Here is a 24,389-nt window from a genome sequence, read left to right on the forward strand (position 1 = left end):
TCGCGAAAAATTCGATGGAATTCGACGAGATAAATGCAAACGATGATTGAAATGCGCGATTTGAAAGGGTCTACGACGAGAATAGAGAAAACGCTGCTCTCGAGGTTTGCAAGAAACGTTTCTGAACTTATAGGATCTAACTTTGGTTTGGTACTTTACATATTTTTTCGGATCGAAAGGTCTTATGAATTCAAATGCAAAATGTTTTTTTTTTAAATTCTTAGAAATGAAAAATTAAATTGTTTTATATAAAAATAATTTTTGTACAATTCAAGATAAAAGAAAATTTATTGAAAGAAATTCTTGAGATGATAGTTTAAAAATATAAATAAATAAAATTCTTAGTCGGGTAGTGAAATATACAATTTTTAATAATATTATTTGTTAGTTATTTAAAAGTATTATTATTATTTAATAAATAAAAGTGAAAATCATTTTGTTTAAGAAAAGATCTTTGATTTATATTTTATTTTTTAAATTTTAGATCATATATTTAATAGAACGTGTAAGTGAAAATCATTTTGTTTAAGAAAAGATCTTTGATTTATATTTTATTTTTTAAATTTTAGATCATATATTTAATAGAACGTGTAATTTGTATAATTATAAATGAAAACGAAACTAAATCAGTTTTAAAATAAGCTTCACGACGAGACCTTTGATCGAAAATATTAGTAAAAGTACTTAACCATAGTTTCCATTTTAAGAATAGAGACAATGAGTATTATAGGTAGCTACGTAGGAAACGTGTACACGGAGTTTAATTTCGCGATTGTTTTGTATTCCTGCGAGCGATGTCTTAGTTTCTAAAAATTCAGATAACTTTTTATATAGAATCGATAATAATAATAATAACAAAGTGACGGTGACAGAATGATTGCTTCGAGGAACGATTTATTTAAAAATCTCTTTTCCCTTACGCGCGTTAGTTAAAACAGAATGTATGAGGGAAAGTATCGTTAATTTTTCAACTAATTTTTTATTCATTGTTACATGTAATAATAATATTTCATTTGCAATGTTAATTTATTTGAGCATATAAAAATTAATTCACAAAAAAAAATTAAAAAAAAAGAGTATATATATATATACAATATTTGTATATAATACTTTAAAATTTGTGGAAGTTTAGCATAGAAAAAAGTGGAATATTTGAAAAAGATATTTAAAATTATTTCGATTTTTGATTTTTGCTACTAGTTCTCACGAGAGATACACACCTAAATTTTGCTCGAATTGCTTTCTCAATTCATCGAATTAATTAGTTCAGAAACGAACAAATCTGAGACAAACGAAGAAGAGTCGGACATAAATTTTCGGGGACGCACGAGTTGTGAATGCCATTTTTAATTGGACCACTATACGCAATATGATATTTCTGTCTGTCGCAAAAAATGTATGTAACATATCTACAAAATATACAAATAATTACGCGAGAATTAAAAAAATCGATGAACTACAACTGTTCGATCAATTTACGAATAATTATTAGATTGGATCTAATTAACGTCGAGGAACGCGACTTAAATTAATCGTATTACACGCCTGCTTCTTTGGTCAAGGGACTAAAATACGAGATCCTCAATAACTTTTTAATTAATCGTTGCAAATTATTCGACTTTCTCGCACTTATCCATCATCAGTCGAAAAAAATTGATCCACATATTGGGTTAGTTTTTGGACTTTGAGGTCGTTTTATAATTAACATTCGTAAATGTACAACACAATTGAACGAGTAGGACACGATAAAGTCATTCTTTTTAATATAGATAATATAAATGGCACTTATGAAAATAGTTTTTAAGATTTTTCTTTTTTTTTTCTTTCTTTTCTTTTTTTTTTCTTTTTTCTTTCGGAAAGAATTTAAAAATTTGCATAATCAAAGTCGAATTAGGTTTTGCTTAGATTTTCCTTGAAACATTTATACATGCGTACGATTTAAAGAATGAAACTTAGGTTAGGATAATTTGTAAATTTCTTATTACTCGTAATAAATATACATTCTCCAATTCCTTATTAATTTTGATATTTATTACTCGTATTGAACGTATCGTAGGAGATAGGAACACAGTTGCAAAGTGTGAACTGAAAGATATTTATGTAAGGATAAAGAGATTTCCAACGAAATTCTGATATGAGTTAAATTTGATTAAATCCCTATATATAATTTAACATATTTTTTTCAATTATTATATGTTACATGGAATTTTAATTTGATGATTTACTCTTTAAAACGTGATTCTTTTTTCCCTTTTTTTTTGTTTTTTTTTTTATTTTTTTTAATAACAAAACAGTTATTACTTCGTATAACTGTCTTTTCTATGTATTATTACTCGTATCACGTGTTTTATGACGATTGTACAATTATTCAGTACCAAAAATTTCGTTCTGCTTAAAATTAAAAGGTTCGTTCAAATATAGCAACAATACTCTTCAGACGCGACTTCTTCGAGATTTATTAAATCGCGAAGTATATCATCGTCAAACTGTACAATTTTCCAATATCTCTCTACTTTCTACGTACAATCCATTTGGAAATTCGTCAACTTTTTTTTCTTTACACCAAAACTGATAAAAGAGAGCTGAGAGGCGTGTGCTGGTGTTTGGATATGCAAATAAATATACGGTCATCGAGTATTCGACTCGATCGATTTTCTCTTTTTGATTAATATTTCGATCTTAAAGTAAAGAAATTTATAGAGAGAACATTTTATTGCAAGATAAAATCGGTAACAATTAAATGAAGAAAATTTTTTTATATAAACGAATAGTTAAATGAAGACAATTTTTTTATATAAACGAACAGTTAAATGAAGACAATTTTTTTATATAAACGAATAGTTAAATGAAGAAAATTTTTTTATGTAAATGAAAAAAAAAACAAAATTATAATATATAATATATAATAAAAATATATAATATATAATAAATATATAATAAAAAGAAATAAAATAAGATACAATTATACTGATCCTGATTAAGAAATTTAACAATTTGGTAAGAATTATCGGAAATAAATTACTTATTTCGATATGAATGGATTAAATTTTTAAATCTCGAACGAGATTACGTTTGTTTCAAGAATTTATAATATACGAAAAATTAATTTTTCATTTCATATTTACGAATTCGATTTTGATTTCATTAGATTTTGATCACGCGCTACGTTCTCTCTATACATTTCTTTACTCCAAAATTTTCATTCGACGATTCCATTTCGATTTGCAAGATTTATCGTATATGTTCAGAGTTAGTCAGGATGTAGTTCGTTTTCGTGTCGAACGAAAAAACTGGGTTCACCAGTTTCTATTCGAAAGAACCGTCATAAGGAACGCGTCGGATATATGCTGTTCTTTCTGAATGTGATAGTTTTCGCGGAGTTCCGTGCGACGACATTTCCTTGGAAATTCCGTCTCTCGCATTTCCATTCACACCATTCACAATCCGGACACAGCTGCGAATTATGCGCGATTCGTTTCGCTTTGAACAAGCTGAATATTTAAAGACGCATCTACACGAAGAAATAGAGTTTCGCTATTTTTTTCCTTTTTTTTTCTTTTTTCTTTTTTAATTTGCAATCTTAATTCTCGTCTAACGAACAAACAGTGTTTATTAGAGTTTATGTATATATTTATATATGTAATAATAATAATAATAATAATAATAATAATAATAATAATTCATAATATCAATTCATCCCAACAACAAGTTTTAAGGTATCATTTTTTTGATAGTATTTCTGTATTTTTCTTTTTATTTCTCTTTCTCTCTCACTCTCTCTCAGTTCTTTTTCATCCCTTCAATCGTACTTTCTTCCTCGTCAATATATCTCTGTTTTATTATATACTTTATATATATATATATATTTATTTATTTATTTATTTATTTATTTATTTACTTTGTTTTATATATATATGTATAGACTGATATCAACACGTATAACATCGAATTCTTCTATTAATCCGTTTCTTTCTTTTAATTCCACTTCGCGGAGAAAAAGTACGGTAGCTGAATGAAAAATCTTTAATAAGTCTTCTATTTTTCTTTCTCTCTTTTTTTTTAACTAATACGAGTTTAAACAACCGGAAACGCGAGATTCGCTCCGATCGTTTATAGTCTTTTTTTTCTTTTTTTTTCTTTTTTTTTTTCTGTTTTTTTAGTTTCGGCGTTTCGATATTAGTCTGAACGACTCTGTTTCACATTCCTCCTCTCATCACGACGATTTGTTCTCTAGGGGGAGGAAACGAAATTTCGAGGCGTTGTAATTTCTTCACCTTCGAATACCTCGGGTTCTCCTCTTCTCTTCTATCCGATCTCTCTCTCAACGTGATTCTCATAGATTTACATCACTATTTTTCGTTTCGACGGACACACGTGATCATTATAATCATTACTTGCACGCACACATAGCTAAGCTCATACTAATCGTGGAATGAAAGTGTGTTGTCGTGTCGTTTGCTCGTGATCTCTCAAGGGTTTGTTTCTCAAGTTTGGAACACGTGGTTGCAGTTTATCCTTTGCCATCTTATTAAGGAATTGTGGAACTTTAAAATTAAATTTTCTTATATATTTATATATGTATATTAAAATTGTCATTACGTTAGCTAATAGGAGTTGTTTAATCCGTTGTTTGCTTGGTATCGATTAATATAAAATTGCAAAAGGTTAAACTGAATTACGCTCAAGGTACGAAACAAAATACGAATCCGACGGTCGAATCTCGAAAGAGATGCACTATTGCGACGTGGTGCATTGACACAGATGATTCTATATAATATATATGTATAAATATATTATATGTATAGCAACTGTACAGTCGTTAAAAAAAAGTTTCTGAATGAGTATTTTACGCGTATTTGCGCAGTCTGCTCGAAAGAATTCTCTTCTGATTCGTTTCATCTTATAATTCTAACTTGTTCAATTTCTCGTTGGATTTGTACAACAATTCTTTTTAATATCGATAAAGTTATAAATTTAAATGAAAAGATATATTTGTTACCGTTGAAATCAAATTTATATTAGTTAACGAGAAGAAAGTTTTTTTTTTTTATCTCGATTCAAATTTCTATATATATATTTGTTAAATATTTTGTAACGAGAAATAAATCCGTGTTCGATATCTGTATTCCACGCCGCGAAAATTCGTTCAAACAGTCTGCAGAATGTCGGAATGTGATCGAGTCACTTCTCTACTGTGTGATGCTTTCGCTTCTTTCAACGATAATTGTACAAAAACTCGTTTGCAAGCGCGTTTTGAGCTTGCAATGAGACGTCGTGGCAGTATTATCAATAAGTAGACAGTGTATTGCTATATGATACAGAGAGCAAAAGTGTATTTAGAAATCACATCTAAGGCGCGCGAAACCACGCGTCGAGGATCAACAACCGTTGCCTTTGTTAATCTTTCGTTTCTCAATTTCGTTTCGAATAGAGAGGATATTTAAGGACGAGTTTTGCTTTTACCTACATCGTTTTTATGTACATCGATATCGAAACCGCGCGCACAGTTTTTCCGGTCGATTCTCCTTAATTAGTGTTCGCGTGTGCCTCGCCGCGCGATTCTTCGGCCAACAGAAATGACGCTCGTACATACACACACACAGAACTGTAGCGTATCATTGATGAATGAAATCGAAGTACCATAATTAGGCGAGACGTTAATATAGTTGTACGAAAATGTTTACGGCCTGTGAATGGCGCCCGGTCTGAACCGACGAAGGGACGTATATTAGGTGGATGATATATTTATCCTTTACACGTGTGTTTCTGCTAAAATATCGGTATATGTCGAAAGGATATATGGATCCTCCGTGTGACAAACTTTCGTGTGATCGATTTGTAATCCTAGGTCGTTCAGAAAAGAGGAACGCCGCCTCCAGCTTTGCCAACTGAATCGTTAATAATTTACACGAAATCGTAAGCTCGAATGAAAACGAATTTTTTTTTATTATTTGTCAGCGTAACGAGAAATACGGCGCAACATACTGCACTTGGAAAACCCTTTTGTTTGCCGCCCTTGTACTCGAAGAGGTTCCCCGAAATCTCTGCCCTCTTTTGTTCTCGCGCTCTTCTTCTCGCTCGTTAAAAAGTTTCTCTAAATTGTTTATACTTGGTTGGTACGTGGTTAATTATTAATCATTTGGTACGTTCAACGGCGTCTCTCCAACTCGCGATAATACTTGGCTCCGCGTCTGTCGCGCGTTTTCATGGTCGTCTAAAAAAATGCCTTTTCGTGCAAGATCCTCGAGGAACTCTCCTCGTGGTCGCGTGGACGCGCATAAGACACCCGATAATTCCTAAATCGATACGATAAAACTTCAAATCAAGAGAATCTCTATCGTATTACTTACGTAGTAATAATAATAATAACACCTGCACGTGTTCTCGTAGCGAACCATTTTTTACTGACGACAATAATTCGAAATTGCTAAATAGTACGTTCCTTTGCTTAAGCTTCGCCCACGTTTCTTAACAGATCGGTTGGCTCTTGCCTGATCGGGATAGAAATCACAATATCATCCTCTCTTTTATAGCGATCATGTCCAAGAGCCTCTTCGACCTTCTTTTAATTTAATTCTCATTCAGAATCGTCCCCGATCCGTCGATCGTGCCTCGATTTCTTCTTCTTCTTCTTCTTCGGGGAACACATTTATTTCTTAAGGGATGCTTTGTCGTTTCTCTCGCTCTCTCTCTCTCTCTCTCGCGCGCGCTCTCTCTCGTTCTCGCTCTCTTTCTCTCTGTGTGTCTCTATTAAAAGGGAGGCAAAAGCAAAAACCCTCGAACACAGTTTACAGTGCAGTGTCACAAGAGATCACGATGATCACTCTGATCCCGGAATTGGCGATGCAAGCAAGCGGTCAGGATCGGTCTTTTTGAAAGGTTTAGACCCCGACGAAAGCTCGCCCCAAAAGCGGATTTTTTTCTCAAAGTTCGAACCCGGATCTCGCGCACTACGCTCTCTCTCTCGGACGAGGACGATCGGAGACGGTCCCGAAAATAAATTCCTAGGTGCACCTATGACAGACTCCTTAACGTAGTAGAGGTATCGGTCCTTAAAGCAGCCACTTGGCCACCAGGATCATGATCAAATGCGATGCAAGGCTGGTGGCGGACGCTGTTCCGGTCACCCTCACGTCACTGTCCTTCAACAACACATCGTCGATCACGTGGATGATACCGTTGGTGCACTCGACGTCCGGACGATACACCCGAATCCACTTGCCCTCCCACTCGATCTGGTAAACTGTAAAGAAAAACGAGTTTCGATCGATAAGTCGGTAACGGTGATAAGAGGAGGAGGAGGAGGAGGCGTTGCGTATTTCGATTTGAAACGATCCGGATAGATCGGATGAAACGAAGCGAGTTGCCATGTTCTTTTTTTTTTTTTTTTTGCAGCGGATAGACAGATTCGAGTGAGAGCATGTTCACTTGTCGAGCATGAAAAGAGTCGGATGAGACACTGAAATTGCGATTGAAATATCGAGTTCTGGGTCTACGGAACACATAGACGCAAAATGCATGTAGCGAGTACTTGTATGCTTGGTTACATCGTTATCTAATTTCATTTTAGCTCTGTTTTGTCGATCGAGAAGATGTTTCTCGCGCTTTTTCCGCGTTAATGATCGAGGTTTCGGTTTGTCGTGGTTGGAAAAATCTCGCGTGTTTTTAGTAGTCGATAGTATCGTTGGGAAAGTTGAGAATAGGTGACAATATCCGAATAGAAAATTTTATTTAGAGAAATAAAAAACTATCGTTTCATGATTCGAATCTTGACGAAGTTGCATATATGATGTGCAAATATATTGTGTGTGTAAGTATGTAGTTGTTAGTTTATCAAACAAACGGTAATAGCTTATAATATTTCAATTGTCAAGTCTCTAAAGATTAAGAAGCGTAGTAGAAACTTTCGTGATGAACATTTTCAAAATTCGAACTTTCAATAAATCTATAATTATGCATATATTCAAAACGATGTCAAAATATCAACAGAGAAGCAGAGAAATTAATTTAAAGTGATGAAAACGAGGTATCTGAGGAATGAGATAATCTGGCTGACGATTCTTCCGTAGGAATTGGAAATTATATATACTTTTTTTATATTATTTTCTCCTTCTTTCAATTATTTCTCTCGATATTATCAAATATTTCCATTCCAACCCCCTCGTTCTTTCGTTTTCATTCATTAATTGTTAGGAGGATAACGTTAATCGAAAACGGAAAACATTTTGACGATTCAGAATTCGTGGGTAAGAGAATGACCGAACGAACACGTGGCAATTAGCACCAGGAGTAATCAAGGAATTTGCATTTAAATGGTGGTCGAAAGGTGCATAATAAATCGTCTTGCGGTCTCCGACCATAATTGTGCACGTTCTTCGATCTCCGCTTGCCGAGAGTGGCCGGAAGCCGCCAAATTACCGTGTATCGAAACCAAATTGCACCCCAATGAGCCATTTCCTTCTTTTTCTATTATTTCATGTTCGTTATTGAATGTGAAATTTATCGATCGTATAATTGTAGAAAGAATATATTTTTGTATATTCGAGAAGAAATTTATAATATATATTAACACATCAGTAATGCTGTTATCTTTTTTTTTTAATAAAATTAAACGAAAATTATAAAATAATTTATTTAAACTAATTTGTCTCGCTTAAAATTAATCGAGTAGTGAGATAAAAAATTTTATTACGTTTTATCGCGTTTATCACATTTTAAATGTTTACATAATTGGCTTGCTACTGATAATTTATTAATAATAATAATATTATGGAAAAACATAATTGGATAAATTTCGAAAAAATTAATAATAATCTTTCTACAATTAAATGATGGTTGTAAGAATAGAATATTTCTGATGATCGGTGTGCATTTAATTAAAATTTTTCAATATATCAAATTTTCAATCGTGATAATTTTATTATAGGAATTTTTTCAAAAATGAATCTGTCGAATTTGATCGCTTTGAAACAGCGAAGAAAGCTCGTGGTAAATATATCGTGTAAATTAAAAACGTCGATAGATAACTAGAATTGAGGACAATTTACAGGTATTCATATCGTTCTGTTTTCACGCTCGTCTCGACCATTTATCGTCACGAAAGGAAATGGCAGCCAATATATTTCGCGCGTAATCGTTCGCATTTATCTGTATCCGGAACTTTTTCTCATTTCATCTCATTTTTTTCGTGCGAAATAGATATCGTATAATACAAATGTCTAAAGTGATATCCAAGTAGCAGGATAGTGGACGAATCGTAATTTTTTTCAAATTATTTCTTGTCTTAATTTTTAAACAAAAAAAAAAAATATATTTGAATTATTTTAATCACTACTTTGAAAAAAGGAAGTAAAATTTTGTTGCAAAGAAAAAAAGAGTAGAAAAAATATCTAAGTTGAAAAATTTTATTAATTCGTTAATCTCTTCGTTAAGCCATTTATATCTATATAAATTCCTATTATTTCTATTATTTTTTTTCCCTCTCATCCTGGAAAAATTTTCTCAGATCTCAATTTTTCTTAAAAGGAAAAAAAGAAGAAAAATGATTTATGATATTTGATCATTCCAATAAATGTTTAATCACCGTTCATAAAATAAAATAAAATTCGATATTAAAGTTTTTTATATCTTGAGTGTTAGTCTAAAGAAAAACGACGACGACGACGACGACGACGACGACGACGACGACGATGAGCACACGACTGCATGACCAGACGTAATCGTGTTAAAACCTAGTCTTGCGTTTTACTATAACAAGCTTTTAATTGATTCGTTGAAGCGAGCAACAAGCAGAACATATACGCCATGTATCGATTGTTTTTGCAAAATCAAAAGAATATACTCACCGTGCAATTGCTCGAATATGTAATTAATATGTTATGATATATGAGGAAATCTATAAAACTTATCACATTAAATTGATATCAATCTCGAAACACAATGAATTGTTGTCCCTGATAAATGATGAGAATGAAGATTACGGAAAAATTGAATGAAATTGAGCAATCTAACGAACAGTGATAGAAAATATTCCAAAATTATTCTTTCCCCCTCTACTAATGAATTTCCATATCTGTATTTTCTTTTTATTTGAAATATTAGGGGGAAAAAGCATAGGTTTTCTTTATTTCCTATCTTTTTCTTTCTACAAATTTAACATTAAAACTATTAGCAATAAATATAAAAATATTTTAATATATGAAAAATTTTAATTGAAATTATTTAGAAATATATTTAATAATGAAATTATTAATATGAAAAGTTTGGTAATTTTAATGTTAAGGATTACATTTATTAAAATTTTTTTAATAATTTACTTTTAATTTAGATATGGAAATTCATTGATAAAAGTCACTGCCAATTAATATAATTTCGCAATATAACGAGCATTATCGTCACTTTCACATTTTTATTATCGAATTCAATCGTTGTTTTACTCTACTGAAAACAAAGAAACAAAGCTGAAAAGATATTAAGAGAAAAATAAGGGTTGCACGTCTATCTAGGCCGATAGTTGATTGAAATTTATTCGAATATAATAGAAATATATTTAAAATATATTTAAAACGATAGAGAAATATATATATATTTTTATTCATTTCGTGCACGCATACGTTCAAAAAGCAACAATTAATTGCGTAGTGAATAAGCGCGATCTACGTATTTTGAAGAACAAAGAAAGCATTCCTCCTTTCAAGCACTGAGATTGCATGAAACGCGCGTACTTAATCATATTCGAAACGCAACCAAAAACGTATGTAAATTGTAAAAAATGTGAACGAGGACACGTGATCAAACGATTTTCATGTAGAATGACTTCGTGTTACGATTTTGTGTATCTCATTATCAAAAGTTGTTTCGTGTGTTTTTTCTTTCTTTCTTTTTTTTTTTGAAATGATTTTTTTATTTATGTTTTCGTTGTTACAGTGTAAATGTTTCTAATTAAAAACGATAAATGTGTGTATTTCGAAATTTTCGTTTCTATATACGTTGGTCATTTGAAAAATTTTTATATGGAATGAGAATATATATTTTTTTTAAATTACATTTTTATTTTTAAAAATATAATTTAACATCAAATAAAATAATAAAATAATGCAAAGTTTGTAATATCGAAAGGCTTCAAAGTATTGATTCATCTATTTGATAAAAAAATTTTTTAAAAAATTATAGAAATATAAAATTCAAAGAAAACTTGTGTAAAGTACAAATTAAATAATTAAATTAAATATCTTATTTTAACTGCTTGAATATTTTATTATAGCCATTATATTATAGGCAACAATTCCAAACAAAACTTCATTTCTTAATTTTTATTAATTCTTTATTGAAAAATAATTTTTACTCGTCAACCCATATCTTTCATAATATACAATCATTCAAAAAAAATAAAGTTTTTTCAAATCTTTTCACCATATACATTTAATTCTGAAAATATTTCAAATGACCCACGTATGAACTTTACGACAAAGGAAATCCAATAAGAATTCAGACAATGAAATTAACGCGTTCGTATATAATAAATCGCCAGAAACGTTTGGCAGAGCACAACATCATCGCTTGATCTTGACGTTTATCCATTTATCGTAAGAAAAATCACAGCTTCGAACAGACGATCGATTTGAAAAATACACGCCATCAAAGTGTACGCGCGTTAGACACGGTGCGTGAAAGTGCTGAGAAATATATATATATAGATAGAACCCTTCACAAATTGACAATATGTGCGCAGAGCTCGTACTGGTGGAAGCACGTGTCGTCGCTCATCGGCGACGTCTAAACACTGAACTCACTCACCCAAAGTTTCTGGACGGATCATGTTTTCGTCGTACTTGTCATCTAAATGTAACCAAATAGATAGCATCATGTTTGAGAATGAAGACAGACCAAGGGCCCCGAGATGAGATCCGGGGCCTTTTATGTACGAAGCGTTATTTTCTCTCTTTATTCCATATTCATAGAGAAACACAGCGTTACAACAATAAGACGGATACTCCCGGACACATTTACGTTTATATATAATTAATTTGAAACAAATGTTTGAGTGTATCTGAGAATATATCTGGGTAATTGCAAGAGTGCTTATGCAAACGATTATTCGTTAAAACGTTTCATCCTATCCTACTTACTTTCGCTGTACTCCCTGATACGAAGCTTCAGGCTGTCTCTGGCTGCTGGAAGGACGATGGTGTCGTTGTGCTTCATCTCCTTCAGTTTGGCCATCGTGTATACTTCGTCCGCTATCACGAGATGTCGTTCCAGGATTTGTTTCGTCTATAATAATAATAGATTTTTATCATTGAAATTTATTGAAACGAGAGATATAAAAGGGAGAGCAAATTGTTCTAGGTGTAAAGTTAGATCACATTTTTGATAGAGAATGTAAATAGTTTTAAAATGTTATATTAATTCGAGTTATCGTATATAATGAAGATACACTTACGTGATAGCTGAATTCAGGCATAAAGATCTTTTTCGAAGTGGATGGGTAACTGACAGCCGCTACTTTCCAGGCGTAATCGCGCGGTGCAAAGTAAGTGAAACGCGTTGACGTGTCGTTCAATTGGTCGTTGAATCCTTGCCGTTGTCCAAGGAAGTAGGTAGAACTTGAAAATAAACAAATACATTGAAAAAATTTGTTTTAGAAATTCGAAAAATCGGAAATTCAAATTCTCCCATTTCCTAATTCTTCGAGGAATATCTTCATTAAATTTAGGATATCCCAAAAGAAAAGAATTCGCTATTTTGTATTGCTGTATAAATTTTTATTAAATCAATCAAGATTCTACAAGCAATTTAAAAAATTAGGACTTGAGATTTAGGATTTTTTTCATAAATTACGTTCGTAACTCAATTTACCATTTTAATGACAGAAATGATAGTTAACATATTAACCGTAATAACTACGTTCGATTGTAGGCCAGCAGCCAGGTGGTAAGCGTTCGATCGTATCCTTGAGTAGTATCATTCGTTTGAAACGGTTTGTAAATCAAGAGAGAGAGAGAGAGAGAGAGAGAGAGAGAGAGAGAGAGAGAGAGAGAGAGAGGGGCGGGCAACGCGTGGTAAAAGGGTGGAAACACAGAGGCAAACAAATCGATCCACTGGATCTTGATATTCGTAAACGCAGAGACGTGACGTATAGGCATAGGTAGGGAAGTAGCGCTATCGATGGCTTGTGGATATCACGGGTATGGGGTGATGGAATGCTGACATCACCATCCATCCACCGCATCGAATAACGATACCTATCGTATAAAGGGACTAATGGCATTAAAGGTAGCGTATAACCGATCGTTTCCTAACCGATAGCTGTTCAACGATTCCTCGTAACAAGATAGGATACTAGCCTTTCCTCTCTGCATGACGTTGCATCGTTTGCGATGAATATATCGCTTACTAATAAATTCGTCTAACCAACCGCTTTGGGATAGGTTTGAAGCGAACGAATTGCCCCGCGCTCGAAGAAAAATACGCGTATCTTGCGTCGCGGATTTAATATAATTCGAACAATCGATACTTTTCCTCTGTACACTTATAGAATTTTGGATCAATTTGATAGTTTTACACCTCGTTTATTAAACCTGAATGTTGTTTAACCTCTCTCACTCTTTAATAAGGTTTTATTAGTATCGCAAAAGTTTATTTATCGGATTATTGGAATATTATTTAATTGGATATTCCATTATCGATGCATCGATAATTGAAATAACGGGAGAGGAATTAAATCGTGACGGATACGGCTTGGCAATATTCACAGTTCGAACACGTATTTGGGACCAGTTTCATTAGGGCAATCTAGCAGGATGGATGTTTGGCGCATGAAAAGAATGTTTCTGCATGTGATGCACGAACGAGCAACATTTGGCAACATTTAGAAATCATTAATGTTTTATTTTTTCAAATATTTATAAATATTCTTTATTATACATCAGTTTTCAAATAAATTCTAATTTTTGTTTCAATTTCTATTCTATCTCGATAAGTAAAGGCTCGTTCGCTTTTCTGAATCGGTGGGTTTAATCGTTCTTTTGAAATAGAATCCTTTAAATATGTAGGAATGGTATCAATAAGAGATCAAGGACAATTGCATTCAGTAGAAATTTAATAGATCGACGAGTAATTGGTGGTAGCATTCAATTCTTCACATAAGAGTTCTGTTTATATATTATAGTTTCAATCAAGCGAAACAATAGTGATTGGAATGAAGATTTTTCATGCTATTTTAATTAAATTTGAGATACGATGGAATTATACCCAAATAAACGATTAAAATCGATTTTCTCCGTAAATAGAAATCAGAGAATAGGTAAATAGAGTAATAATTTCACTGGTGTGATGAAAAAATAATTATATGAATAGTAATATCTAAATCAATATTTCCAAGATTTTTAATTATTATTTCCAAAATATTATTTCATTCATTTTAAAAGAATTATTACAAAAATATTAACTCACTTGAGCATAGGATCGGTTTTAAGTTTCTCGAGTACAGTGGTGTATGGAACTCCGAGAACTCTGTCGATGATATGAATCAATCCATTGGTAGCAGCGATATTTGCGGTAATTATTGTCGCGTTCACGCCACCTCCTTCGACAGTTATTATCGGTTTTCCGTTTGAGTCCTGAGCTACGTTGAAATATAGTTTCTTCTTTTCTGCCGCCGTGGGGACCTATAAAAGATCAAGGGATCTTGAGAAAAATCTTAAAAAACGCGTCAACATGCTTTAACATACCGAAACAACGATATAGAAAGAGAAAATGAGTTATCCGTTTCTTCGAATAAATCGCATGATGTCCAGATATTGTTAAAAGAATCTATTAATGCGCAATATTATATGCGATTTCGTTATAATTATTAATAATTTTTTTTACAATTTTACGAATTATCTTTGCTATTTTTCAAGTTTTTCAAAATTTTAAATTATCCAGGAAAAAAATTATGTCAAAGATTGTGCGGCTTCCTTTCATACAAAAATAGGAAAAATACTTTAATAATGAAATTATTCTTGAATAATTAATCCAGAATTATTTCGGATTGGTATCGGTTAAAGGAATGATTTATCAATTACAAAAATCGATTTCGCGTTCCGCTGCAAAATCTGAGGAAGCACAGTGGCAAAGTTGTAACTTGGCAAATAATTTATAATTAACAGGAGAGAGTTTGATGGCGCGATTTTATTCGAAGAACGGTTGAAAGTCAGTATCGTGCAAACAAGAACTTGTACATATCTAACTGCAAGTTACGGCGGAAGATGAGGGCCGAGTTAAAAGTTATGTGCTTTCCTACTTGCAACTTTCTCACAGAGAGTGGAAAGAAGAGAATTGGAAGGAATGTTGTTAGACGATAAGTCATCTTCGTTACGTGTGCATTTGTTACTTATGCGGACGTAAGAAGAAAAAGGTTTAGTTTCAAGGAAAGGTTTACTATTCTAAGATATTTCGTTTACTGCTTTTCCAAGTATTTTGCTTCTTTTCTTAATTCTTGTGTTGGTACAGTTGGTATAAAATAGAGTTTGAGGTGATTAATATGAAGGTTAGGTTTTTTCTTATGAGATGAATGCCATTGAAAATTTTTATCATCATGTAAAGGATGAAATATGAATTATAATGGAATAAATTAAGGAGATAGATTTATCAAATGAGATAGATTAAATTCATTTCAGACAAGTATTCATTGTAATTTTATTAAAATTCTCACAGTTTATATAGATATCATAAAAGAATTATTTAGATAATTTTAAAGCAAAATTCAAACGATTTTCAAAATATACATTTATTTTTCTAAATAAATATCATAAAATGAAATTTATAAAGCATTTGTCACGTTAATTCTTGAGGTCATGAAATTAGTTTAAAGTTGAAAATTTATTTTCCCCGTTAGAGCTTTGTGGCATTTTCTCAGAAAGTTCAACGAGAGCGGAAGCGCCAAACAGAGAAAGAAGTAAAAAGCCTCTAGGATGGAGGAGGAATAAAGAGTAACAATAAGCGAGAGAGAAAGAAATGAGAATAGAAAGAGAAAGCTTAAAGATAGCGATTTCTTCGATTGATCCCCCTTCTTTATGAATTTCCCGATTCGGCCACTTGTGATTACTCTCCCGATCTTTTGAATCGTTGTTAAATTCGTGCTAGTCGAGATTTCTCAAAGGGCAGCTCGAATAAATTCGATGAGAAAATCCACGCGCTCATTCTCCGGCTAAGAATTTTCCTATAAGCTTCTTTCCACCAGAGATCATTAGTTCATCTTTTACTTTTTGTTACTCGAGCTCTTCCATGCACTTTCCGCTTCCCTCGTTTCACGTTTCTTTCGTTTCATTCAATTTCATCTCCTTCTCTTCCTTTCTTTCCTCGATGTTTAGTACGCTTAAGAGCGATTCCGCTTCTTTTAATCGAGTTACACACACCCACTCGAGGAGTAACGGGGCCTTTTAATCACAGTTCAGCAATTAGAAACTCTATCGGAATGCTGAACACGTTCAACGTCGGAAACGGAGGGGTCGCCTTGCATTCGTGAGTTTTCTTTCTTACGTATTCTCTTAATAATAAATCTTTTAACGTGTAGGATTGGTCAAAGGGAAGCAGTGAGAATTCTTTGTCGGAAATGCGATTGATCGTAATCGCATTGTTTCCCTGCGATAGATTTCTTTCGAATCTCATGCGAGATTTAATTATGAAGGAATTTTTGTTTTTCTTGCAATTCTATCCTTTGATTCTAAACGTCGCCTTATTTAATTATCAACGATTATATTGAACGTAATTTCGTAAATCTAATTTTCAATTGGAAGGAATAGAAAGCGATTGGAAAATTAGACACTGAAGAATATCTTCGAAAGATATCGGACAAAAAAGATATTGTTCGCAAAGATTGTTTCAATATCCTATCTTTTGTGATCCAATTTTTCATCTTTTTCTTTTCAAACAAAACCCATCTTCGATAGAAGAAATAGTTCCTTTTAATTGGCAATTAGCTAAGAAAAAAAAACGATATCGAACGATGTGGATGTTATTGATCGGGATAATTTATAGCATCAAAGAAAATTTTCTTTTAAAAAATTTACTTTACATCCGTCTAACTATACGAATCAGAATCAAAATTTCGTACGCAAGAAACGATAATCGAGAATTTCGAAAATGAAAGGAAAATTTATTAATTCGTAATTATCGGAGAAAATGCAAATTTTTACGGTCCTCGTTTTAATATCTTACAAGTTAATTTAATTTCGTTGAATCAAATCGAAATCAAGAAAGAAAAGAAAAAAATTCGACAAGATTTGATTAAAGACCGTATAATACATCCCCCAATTACGCGATTGCTCAATTAAAGCGGTAAAAAGATCTCTTAAATATCTGTTGAAACGTAACACGGACAAAATACCAGGAAATCACTAATTTCGCCATTACGCAGGACCAAGCAGCTGCACGGCAACTGCCATTTATCGCTTCCAAACGAACGGCGGTTCAACGGGGGAATTGTATTTCGCGGAATGACGTCGAATAAATTAATTGCGACAACGTGTGCGCGTGGTGTGCGACTGCGGGAGGGGGACAAAAAAAAAAGAAGTCGTTTTATCTCGAATACGGCCCGCTTACGAAACTTTGGTGTTTCTCCTCCGCGGTTGTTTTATCTTCGCATCGGAGGTTGGAGCCACGCGTCATAAAGCAGAAGAGCGGCGTAAAACATATCCGCGCGATAAATTGGCGCGAAAGTAGTGTCGTTTAATGCAAATAGGTCGAGCTACGTGATAAAACGGGGGAATATTTTGGCTAACCATACCGCGCGAAGCGATTAAAAAGCGAGACAACGACGAGTCGTAAATTATTCTTATTAGCTCGTACGTTTTTAATGCACGATTGTTTCTTTATTTTCTTTCTCGATCGATTTGCGCGATTCTCGTTATTCGTTCATTATCCGTGATGTGCAAGTAATAAATGACTTTATGAAATATATCGAGGATATCATTGTACGTTCGGGTGAAAATTTATTAAAATAAATGTATAATTCTCGTTGTGGTGTAATTTTCTGAAGTGTTATTAACATTTTATTTTGACACACGTCAAAGGAAAATTTCCAATTGTAACGATTTTTTAATTAACGTTTGCATTTGTTGTTCCGTTTAACGATTTAAAGTTAAAATTTCCGTGACATTTGTGACATTCGAATGGGATAGGTTCTCTGAGTTACGTGTTTCGATATAAGTCTCGATATCTCTAGCTTAATTAGCGACTGTCAATTTTGATCCGTGAATGCAATTACCCGAAATCACCGATATAACTAATTACGCTTGAATATCCATGCCTCTATGACTCGATACACTGATACGGAACGCTGCCTTTAATTATATCCTCCGCCTGTTCATAAATTAACATTCTATCGGCGCGTATAAAGGTTTGATTTTCGTTCTACGATCAATCGATTGATTGTTACGCGATCACAATAGTGTAGAATATCGCGTGGATTGGACGCGGATAATTTTTGTGAATAATCGCAAGCGTGTAATTATAAATTTTATATTTGTAAAAATTATATAAGGAAATAAACGGATTACCAATTTATATATATATTTCGTGATCACGCTTTGATTAAAACTTCATGGAAAATAATAAGTTTATATTGTATATTTTAATCAGAATCGAATATATAGAATTTTAATGGAAAATTTAATGATACAAATCATTCGAAGTATCGATCGAAGTACGTAACACGAATAAAAATAAATGATTTAATTTAATTTTGTTAAAAATAATTGAAATTTTTATTATAAACGCGAGAGTTTCTTTATTCAGCTCACTGTTCCAAATAATAATTTTTAGAGACGTTTTTATCTGAATAATTTTTATCAAGCTTCAATCATAAATATGGAGTTAATATTAGCGAACGAAACCGAGTTCTCGTCGATGCAAAGCAATATATCATTCGATAATGGAATACGTAAAAATTAAACGAAAAAGGTTTTATTGACAGGATGACCTAAATAGCGTCGAAAAATTAATCCATCGGTCGTCAAAAAGCGATAAGAAAGATTTTTACAAAATGGAAGGAAGATGCGCGAAATAATTTACGAATGGATTACGATAAAAGTTAAAATAGGCGCGCTAATATTCATTATTGCTAATTGTCGGTTATTAAACAACATTGAACGGGCCGATATTTATTAGCACGAGCTGTCTCTTTCAATATTGACTTCGCCAGCTTTCGTTTATCATCTATATACGTATTAATTATTGTAAACAACTCGGTAAATCGTTCTAATCGAAAATAACGGTTATAAATATATTTCCGCCACGTTAAATCTTACGTAGAATTCGGTGAATTTCGTATAATCGATTGAACTGTTAAATTATAAACATTTTAATTGGGTAAGAATGTGGATGGTTTTACATTTAGAGGCAATTTCGATTATTTGTCTAGTTGGATGAATCGTATGAATTTTCATATATATTTGTGGAAATTAAATGATGAAAATAAATTACTAATTTAATCGTAAAGTTATGAAGTATTAATCATGAGCAACGTCGCGATTCTAAATTTTAATCTCGTTTCTAATAATAAATAATAGATCGTGTATTAATATTTTAAGAAATATATATATATACGTGTGTAAGTATCTCAAGAGTAAAATTACAATTTGAATTGTATTTTTCGCGGTATTTTTCATCCAACGTTTATTATACCAACGAAGGCACAATTTGTCATCCCGGATTTGCAAAATGCTTCTGCATCGCCCTATAAATTTGCCATGTAAACACACGTGTAAACGAACGGAAAATTTGCGAACGATCCGCAATGAAAGGAATAAAGTCGCTTGAATTTATTCAAACAGAAAAGAGCGTATGAATTATTCTTTTATACGATTCCGTTAAAGATGTATCGCTTTAATTAAACGATATCCTGTTCCTTTCTTCTTTTACCTCGTTTTTCCATTTACCTCGGATGGAACGTATTTTCTCCATTTGATATTTGAGAAAAACACGTATTATCGAGTTGTATGAAATATAAATATTTATTAATTGCACATTAAAATCTTTGTTTGCTTAATACGAACAATATATATATATATTTTTTTTCATTTTTGTAAGATTAATGTTAGTTTAGAAAATTTTACGAGGCATTACGAGCTCTTGTTATTTTATTTTATTTTATTTTATTTATCATCGCACAATGAGAACTTTGATTTATTATTACGTTAAATTATTGAAATAATTCAAAAAAGGAAAAGGGATTTAATTAAAGTTAACTGTTCCGTATTAAGAGCATGGGCAGAAAATTAAATAAATAAATTGTTTCAGAGAGAGATTAATTTATAAATGATCTTGTAGAAGGTATAATTTGCTTTTTTAATAAAATAAAAATTCTTAGAGAAAGAGTTTCCAGTATTAACTTTTCAAAAATGAGATTATCGTGCAATTCGTGTATTATAAATTATCCGAAAAAAAGTTATGAGAATATTAATCTCAAAAATATGTTGAAACTTCGAAACTTCGAAACGGTTCTTCTACATCTTCCATTTTCATAAAGTCTCTGAGAAACTTGTTTCATAAGCGCATATCCGGGGGAAACCGTGTCTCCGTCATTCTTTACTTATTCCACTCGTAATGGAAGCCACAGAAACATTCAGTCAATAATGTCTGAAACCTACACAATCTTCTCAGAGAATTGAGAGCATGAATTCGAAACTGCTCGTATAATGCCAAGTGCTTAAAGTACTTTAATAAATAGTATTATTGGTAGCTAAATTTAATAAGTAGAATTTAGATTATTGTTATAAATACATATTCCTTGCACATCTATTAGACATTTTTTTTTTTTACAAATGTTAAAATAATTATTACGATATTATTATTTTTACCGGAAATTATTATTAACAATTATTCTATTATTATAATTTTTTTGTAAAAAATGTAGTTTCAGTACGACACATTTGATAACACATTCCATAACTCGAATAAAAGTTTGTAAAAATAACGATGAAATGAAAGTACGTAGAGTTCAATAAGAAGGCTAAAGTCGGATTAATTGTAAGTAGGTTGAAAGCTAAAAGTTTGACAACAGTCTTCTAATAATCAGTCATAACAACATAGGTTAGTTCGGTCTTCGCAAAGTTTCTTCAAAGTCGACCGAGAACATCTGTTCGTTTCCCGATTGTACATTATCACTCAATCAGTACGAACAAACATTTTGATAGAAAAAAACTTTGTTCCTTCTTTTTTTGTAATGACAAGAAAACAATGGCAGAATTTAGTATAGTTTAATGTAATTCCGAATGTTAATAATTATAATGATAATTCGTAAAAATTTAAAACAAAAGGAGTATTAAATAAAATGTAAGTATATGTGAATCGGGAAAAATAATTTTAATAGAAAACAATTCAAATATCGTAATAAAATTTGTCTCTCTTTTCAATTATCAATTCAATCTCAAAAATGAATAGTTGTAAAAGTAAAACGAGAATAATAACAAAAATAACACGATTCAAAATAAAGTAACCACTATTAGAATCAAAAAAACTGTAGAATAAATTTTGTTTCGATAAAAAAATATTTCTATACATTATTCTATTCTATTGGGATCAATATTTGGGAGAAATCAAAAGCGAATACTTGAAGAAACACTGAAAGATTGATGAATGTGTAATTACCCTATATGGCTTCTCGTACGATTTCTTCAAACAAAATCAGAAAACAGAAAAACATTGTGTTAATCAACTTGTAATTTCGTACGTGTGTAATCGGTTTCAATATGAAAATTTGTATTGAGTATTAGTATTTTAAAAAGCAATGATCTCTAATTGATAGATGATGAATGAAAATGAACAATAACAGGACCTACGATATTCTCTTCTATATTCAATTTTAAAAATTGAACAAGAAATTATTTTAATTATATAATTAAAATTGCAGAAAATTTCGATTCGCTTCTTGTTACTATTTTCAAAGAAATTATATGTAAGAAAGTTCATCAAAAATTTCGAAATTTTTATAATAATAATTTATCGAAAATATTATAATAGTTTTCATGCATTCTTCAAATTAATTTCAATCTTAACATAACTTCGAAGTTAAATATAACTTGAAAACTAATTACAACTTTTAAGATGGTCTGAAAAATCCTAATATTCTGATATCACGAAGGTCTTCTAAATTTCTTTGCTCGAGCTTTTAGATCACGAATACTATCAGGACCCTACAGACCATTAGGACAATTGGGATTTCTTGAACTACTGCAATTTAAAATATCGGCGATGTTACTTTCTCGATTTCCAAGACCATCAATCTGTTCAAACTCTTTAAAAAAAAACTTTCAAATTTTTTCAAGTAATTTAAATATTGTTACGATCATTTTATGAAATCACAATTTTTAAATTCATTTTTCCATTCGTGATAACCACAATTCTTTTATTTTGTAACAAATCCAATAAAATTCCCAATAATAATCCAAATTTATGATTTTTCAACAAATTTACAAAATTCTAAAAGTTTTCAAAATTATAAAATTCATATTAACTAATATATTCTTATATATCTATGTCTTTTCAAGTTTAGAATATTAGATATTAAAATAAGAAGCGATTCGAAACTTTCATTGGTGGGTTTCATTTACGTAGTAAGTTCACGTTGAAGTTATACGAGGATCTTTTATCAAAAATTTGTAAAAATAAAATCACTCACCTGGTTGACGCTCTTGTTCTTGATCTTTTCGATTGGCAATCGGTCCTTGACGTAGTGTAGGTTCAGCATCTCCTTGACACGTTCCTTGTCCTGCAATATCTTCTGGACGCCAGGTTCCTCGAAGGCCGCGTTGCTGGGCGCAAACAGCGTGACATCACGCAGATGGCTTATAGTGCTCATGATGTCTCCTCCGAAATCTCGGATTATCTCGTAAAATTTGTACACAGGTCCATCCCTTTTTTCCTAGACGTCGAGAAAAGATTTATGTTTATCGGTAATCGACATGTGAATGAACAAATATATTCTACTTACACGGGATTGTTAATAAAGAAATAAAGAAAAATAAGAGAAAATGAAAATTAAGATATATAAGATACGTAAATAAAATAAAAGGATCTTATTGTGTTGCTTTAGTTCCATGAAATTTGCGAAGTTTGCCCGTTTTGCTTCATTTTTTCGTTGTTATTCAATTTTTCTTTTTCATTTTCTTTCGTTCAATTTTCAATAATAGAATATATCTCACCGATTTCAATAGCGAAATTCTGTTTACGTGAAATTGAATTACCGCGTTAATTAAAACTTTCCATAATTTTTAATAAAATTTTTTGATACTTGATTTGATAAAAATTAACAATTGATCGCATTAGAGAAAGGACTGGATTCAAGTTGATTAAATTTCCCTGATCAAACGGTATATTGAAAACAAAAGTCCTCGCTTCTTCGCGATTGAATAGAAAAATATCTCTCGTTTAAACTATTTCTTTGTTGGAACGTTGGATTAAAAGCAATCGCATTTTTTCCCTTCCCCTTGCATTGAATTTCACGGTTCTCGATAGCTTACAAAGCGAAACGGGTGTAATTAACTTCGCATACTTCGTTTCGCGGAAGAATGACAAATAAAATTTACTCGAGGGGTGAAACGCGAGGAGAGAGAGAGGTATTGAAATGCGAAAACAACGCTTCAAATTGGCGTGGAATGGATATAATAATTCACGTTCTTTTTTAAACGTGGGAAAAAAAAAAAAGATAAAAAGAAAAAGAAAAAAGAAAAAGCGCAGAGGATGAAAGGAAAAGGGAATAAAAGGAATATCGGAATGAGTTTTTGAAGGCGTGTTTGCGGAAATAGTAAAGTTAATTGAAAAATCATTGTCGGTAGAATGGTACCGAGATACGAGGCAAGCGGCAGCCGTTTCGAAGACACAATTTCGGCTTGGATTTTATTGAACGGATCAAATTTAATAAACGCTATGCGGGATGATTCACGCGATTATATCAGGTCATATCTCTTCATTTATTCAAACCGGGGGAGGGGGAGAAACGTTGGAAAAAGCTGATTTAATTTCCTCTGATATACGCGATACATCTCGTATAGTCGAAAAGGATCGTGTTTCGGGCTTTCGTTAAAAATGGAAGAGGAAATACCTCGAATTATATTATGAGGACTGTAATTCCTTCGTCGCTAAATCTATTATTTAATTCGTGAAAATTACAAAATTAATATTCTCCAAAATTATATCGGTAGTATCATCGATAAGTAATTTTCTTGATATATTCTCGAACGAGGATTAATTCGTGAAATAATCACGAATGGGGAAGAATTCAAATTACTCGAATCCCGAGTTTTTTCCACAGATTAATCTTCCAAATCCACGGAAATTCTCATTTTCGTGATATTTTCAAATTTCGAACTCCTTTCCCGTCCGTCAAATCCATTTTCTCCATCATT

At 31.9% G+C, this 24,389-nt stretch overlaps 1 protein-coding gene across 7 annotated transcripts in view; it reads right to left on the reverse strand.

Moving 5' to 3' along the window:
* Positions 1 to 3,992: 3,992 nt before the first annotated feature.
* LOC411344 (fasciclin-1) overlaps positions 3,993 to 24,389 on the reverse strand; it is a 295,001-nt gene continuing 274,604 nt past the window's right edge. For 4 of the 7 annotated variants that reach the window (XM_026442645.1, XM_026442646.1, XM_026442644.1 and 1 more), the window contains 7 exons: positions 22,664 to 22,906; positions 21,634 to 21,657; positions 14,455 to 14,669; positions 12,443 to 12,605; positions 12,129 to 12,273; positions 11,797 to 11,838; positions 3,993 to 7,243 (listed from right to left, as the gene is read on the reverse strand). In XM_026442645.1, the coding sequence (XP_026298430.1) occupies positions 7,053 to 7,243; positions 11,797 to 11,838; positions 12,129 to 12,273; positions 12,443 to 12,605; positions 14,455 to 14,669; positions 21,634 to 21,657; positions 22,664 to 22,906 (1,023 nt within the window). In that variant the 3' untranslated portion in view covers positions 3,993 to 7,052. The remainder of the gene's footprint in view (positions 7,244 to 11,796; positions 11,839 to 12,128; positions 12,274 to 12,442; positions 12,606 to 14,454; positions 14,670 to 21,633; positions 21,658 to 22,663; positions 22,907 to 24,389) is intronic. The other 3 variants (XM_026442647.1, XM_026442648.1, XM_026442649.1) reach the window with 3 other exon arrangements.

Source organism: Apis mellifera, linkage group LG9 (assembly GCF_003254395.2).
Source record: "Apis mellifera strain DH4 linkage group LG9, Amel_HAv3.1, whole genome shotgun sequence".
NCBI lineage: Eukaryota > Metazoa > Arthropoda > Insecta > Hymenoptera > Apidae > Apis > Apis mellifera.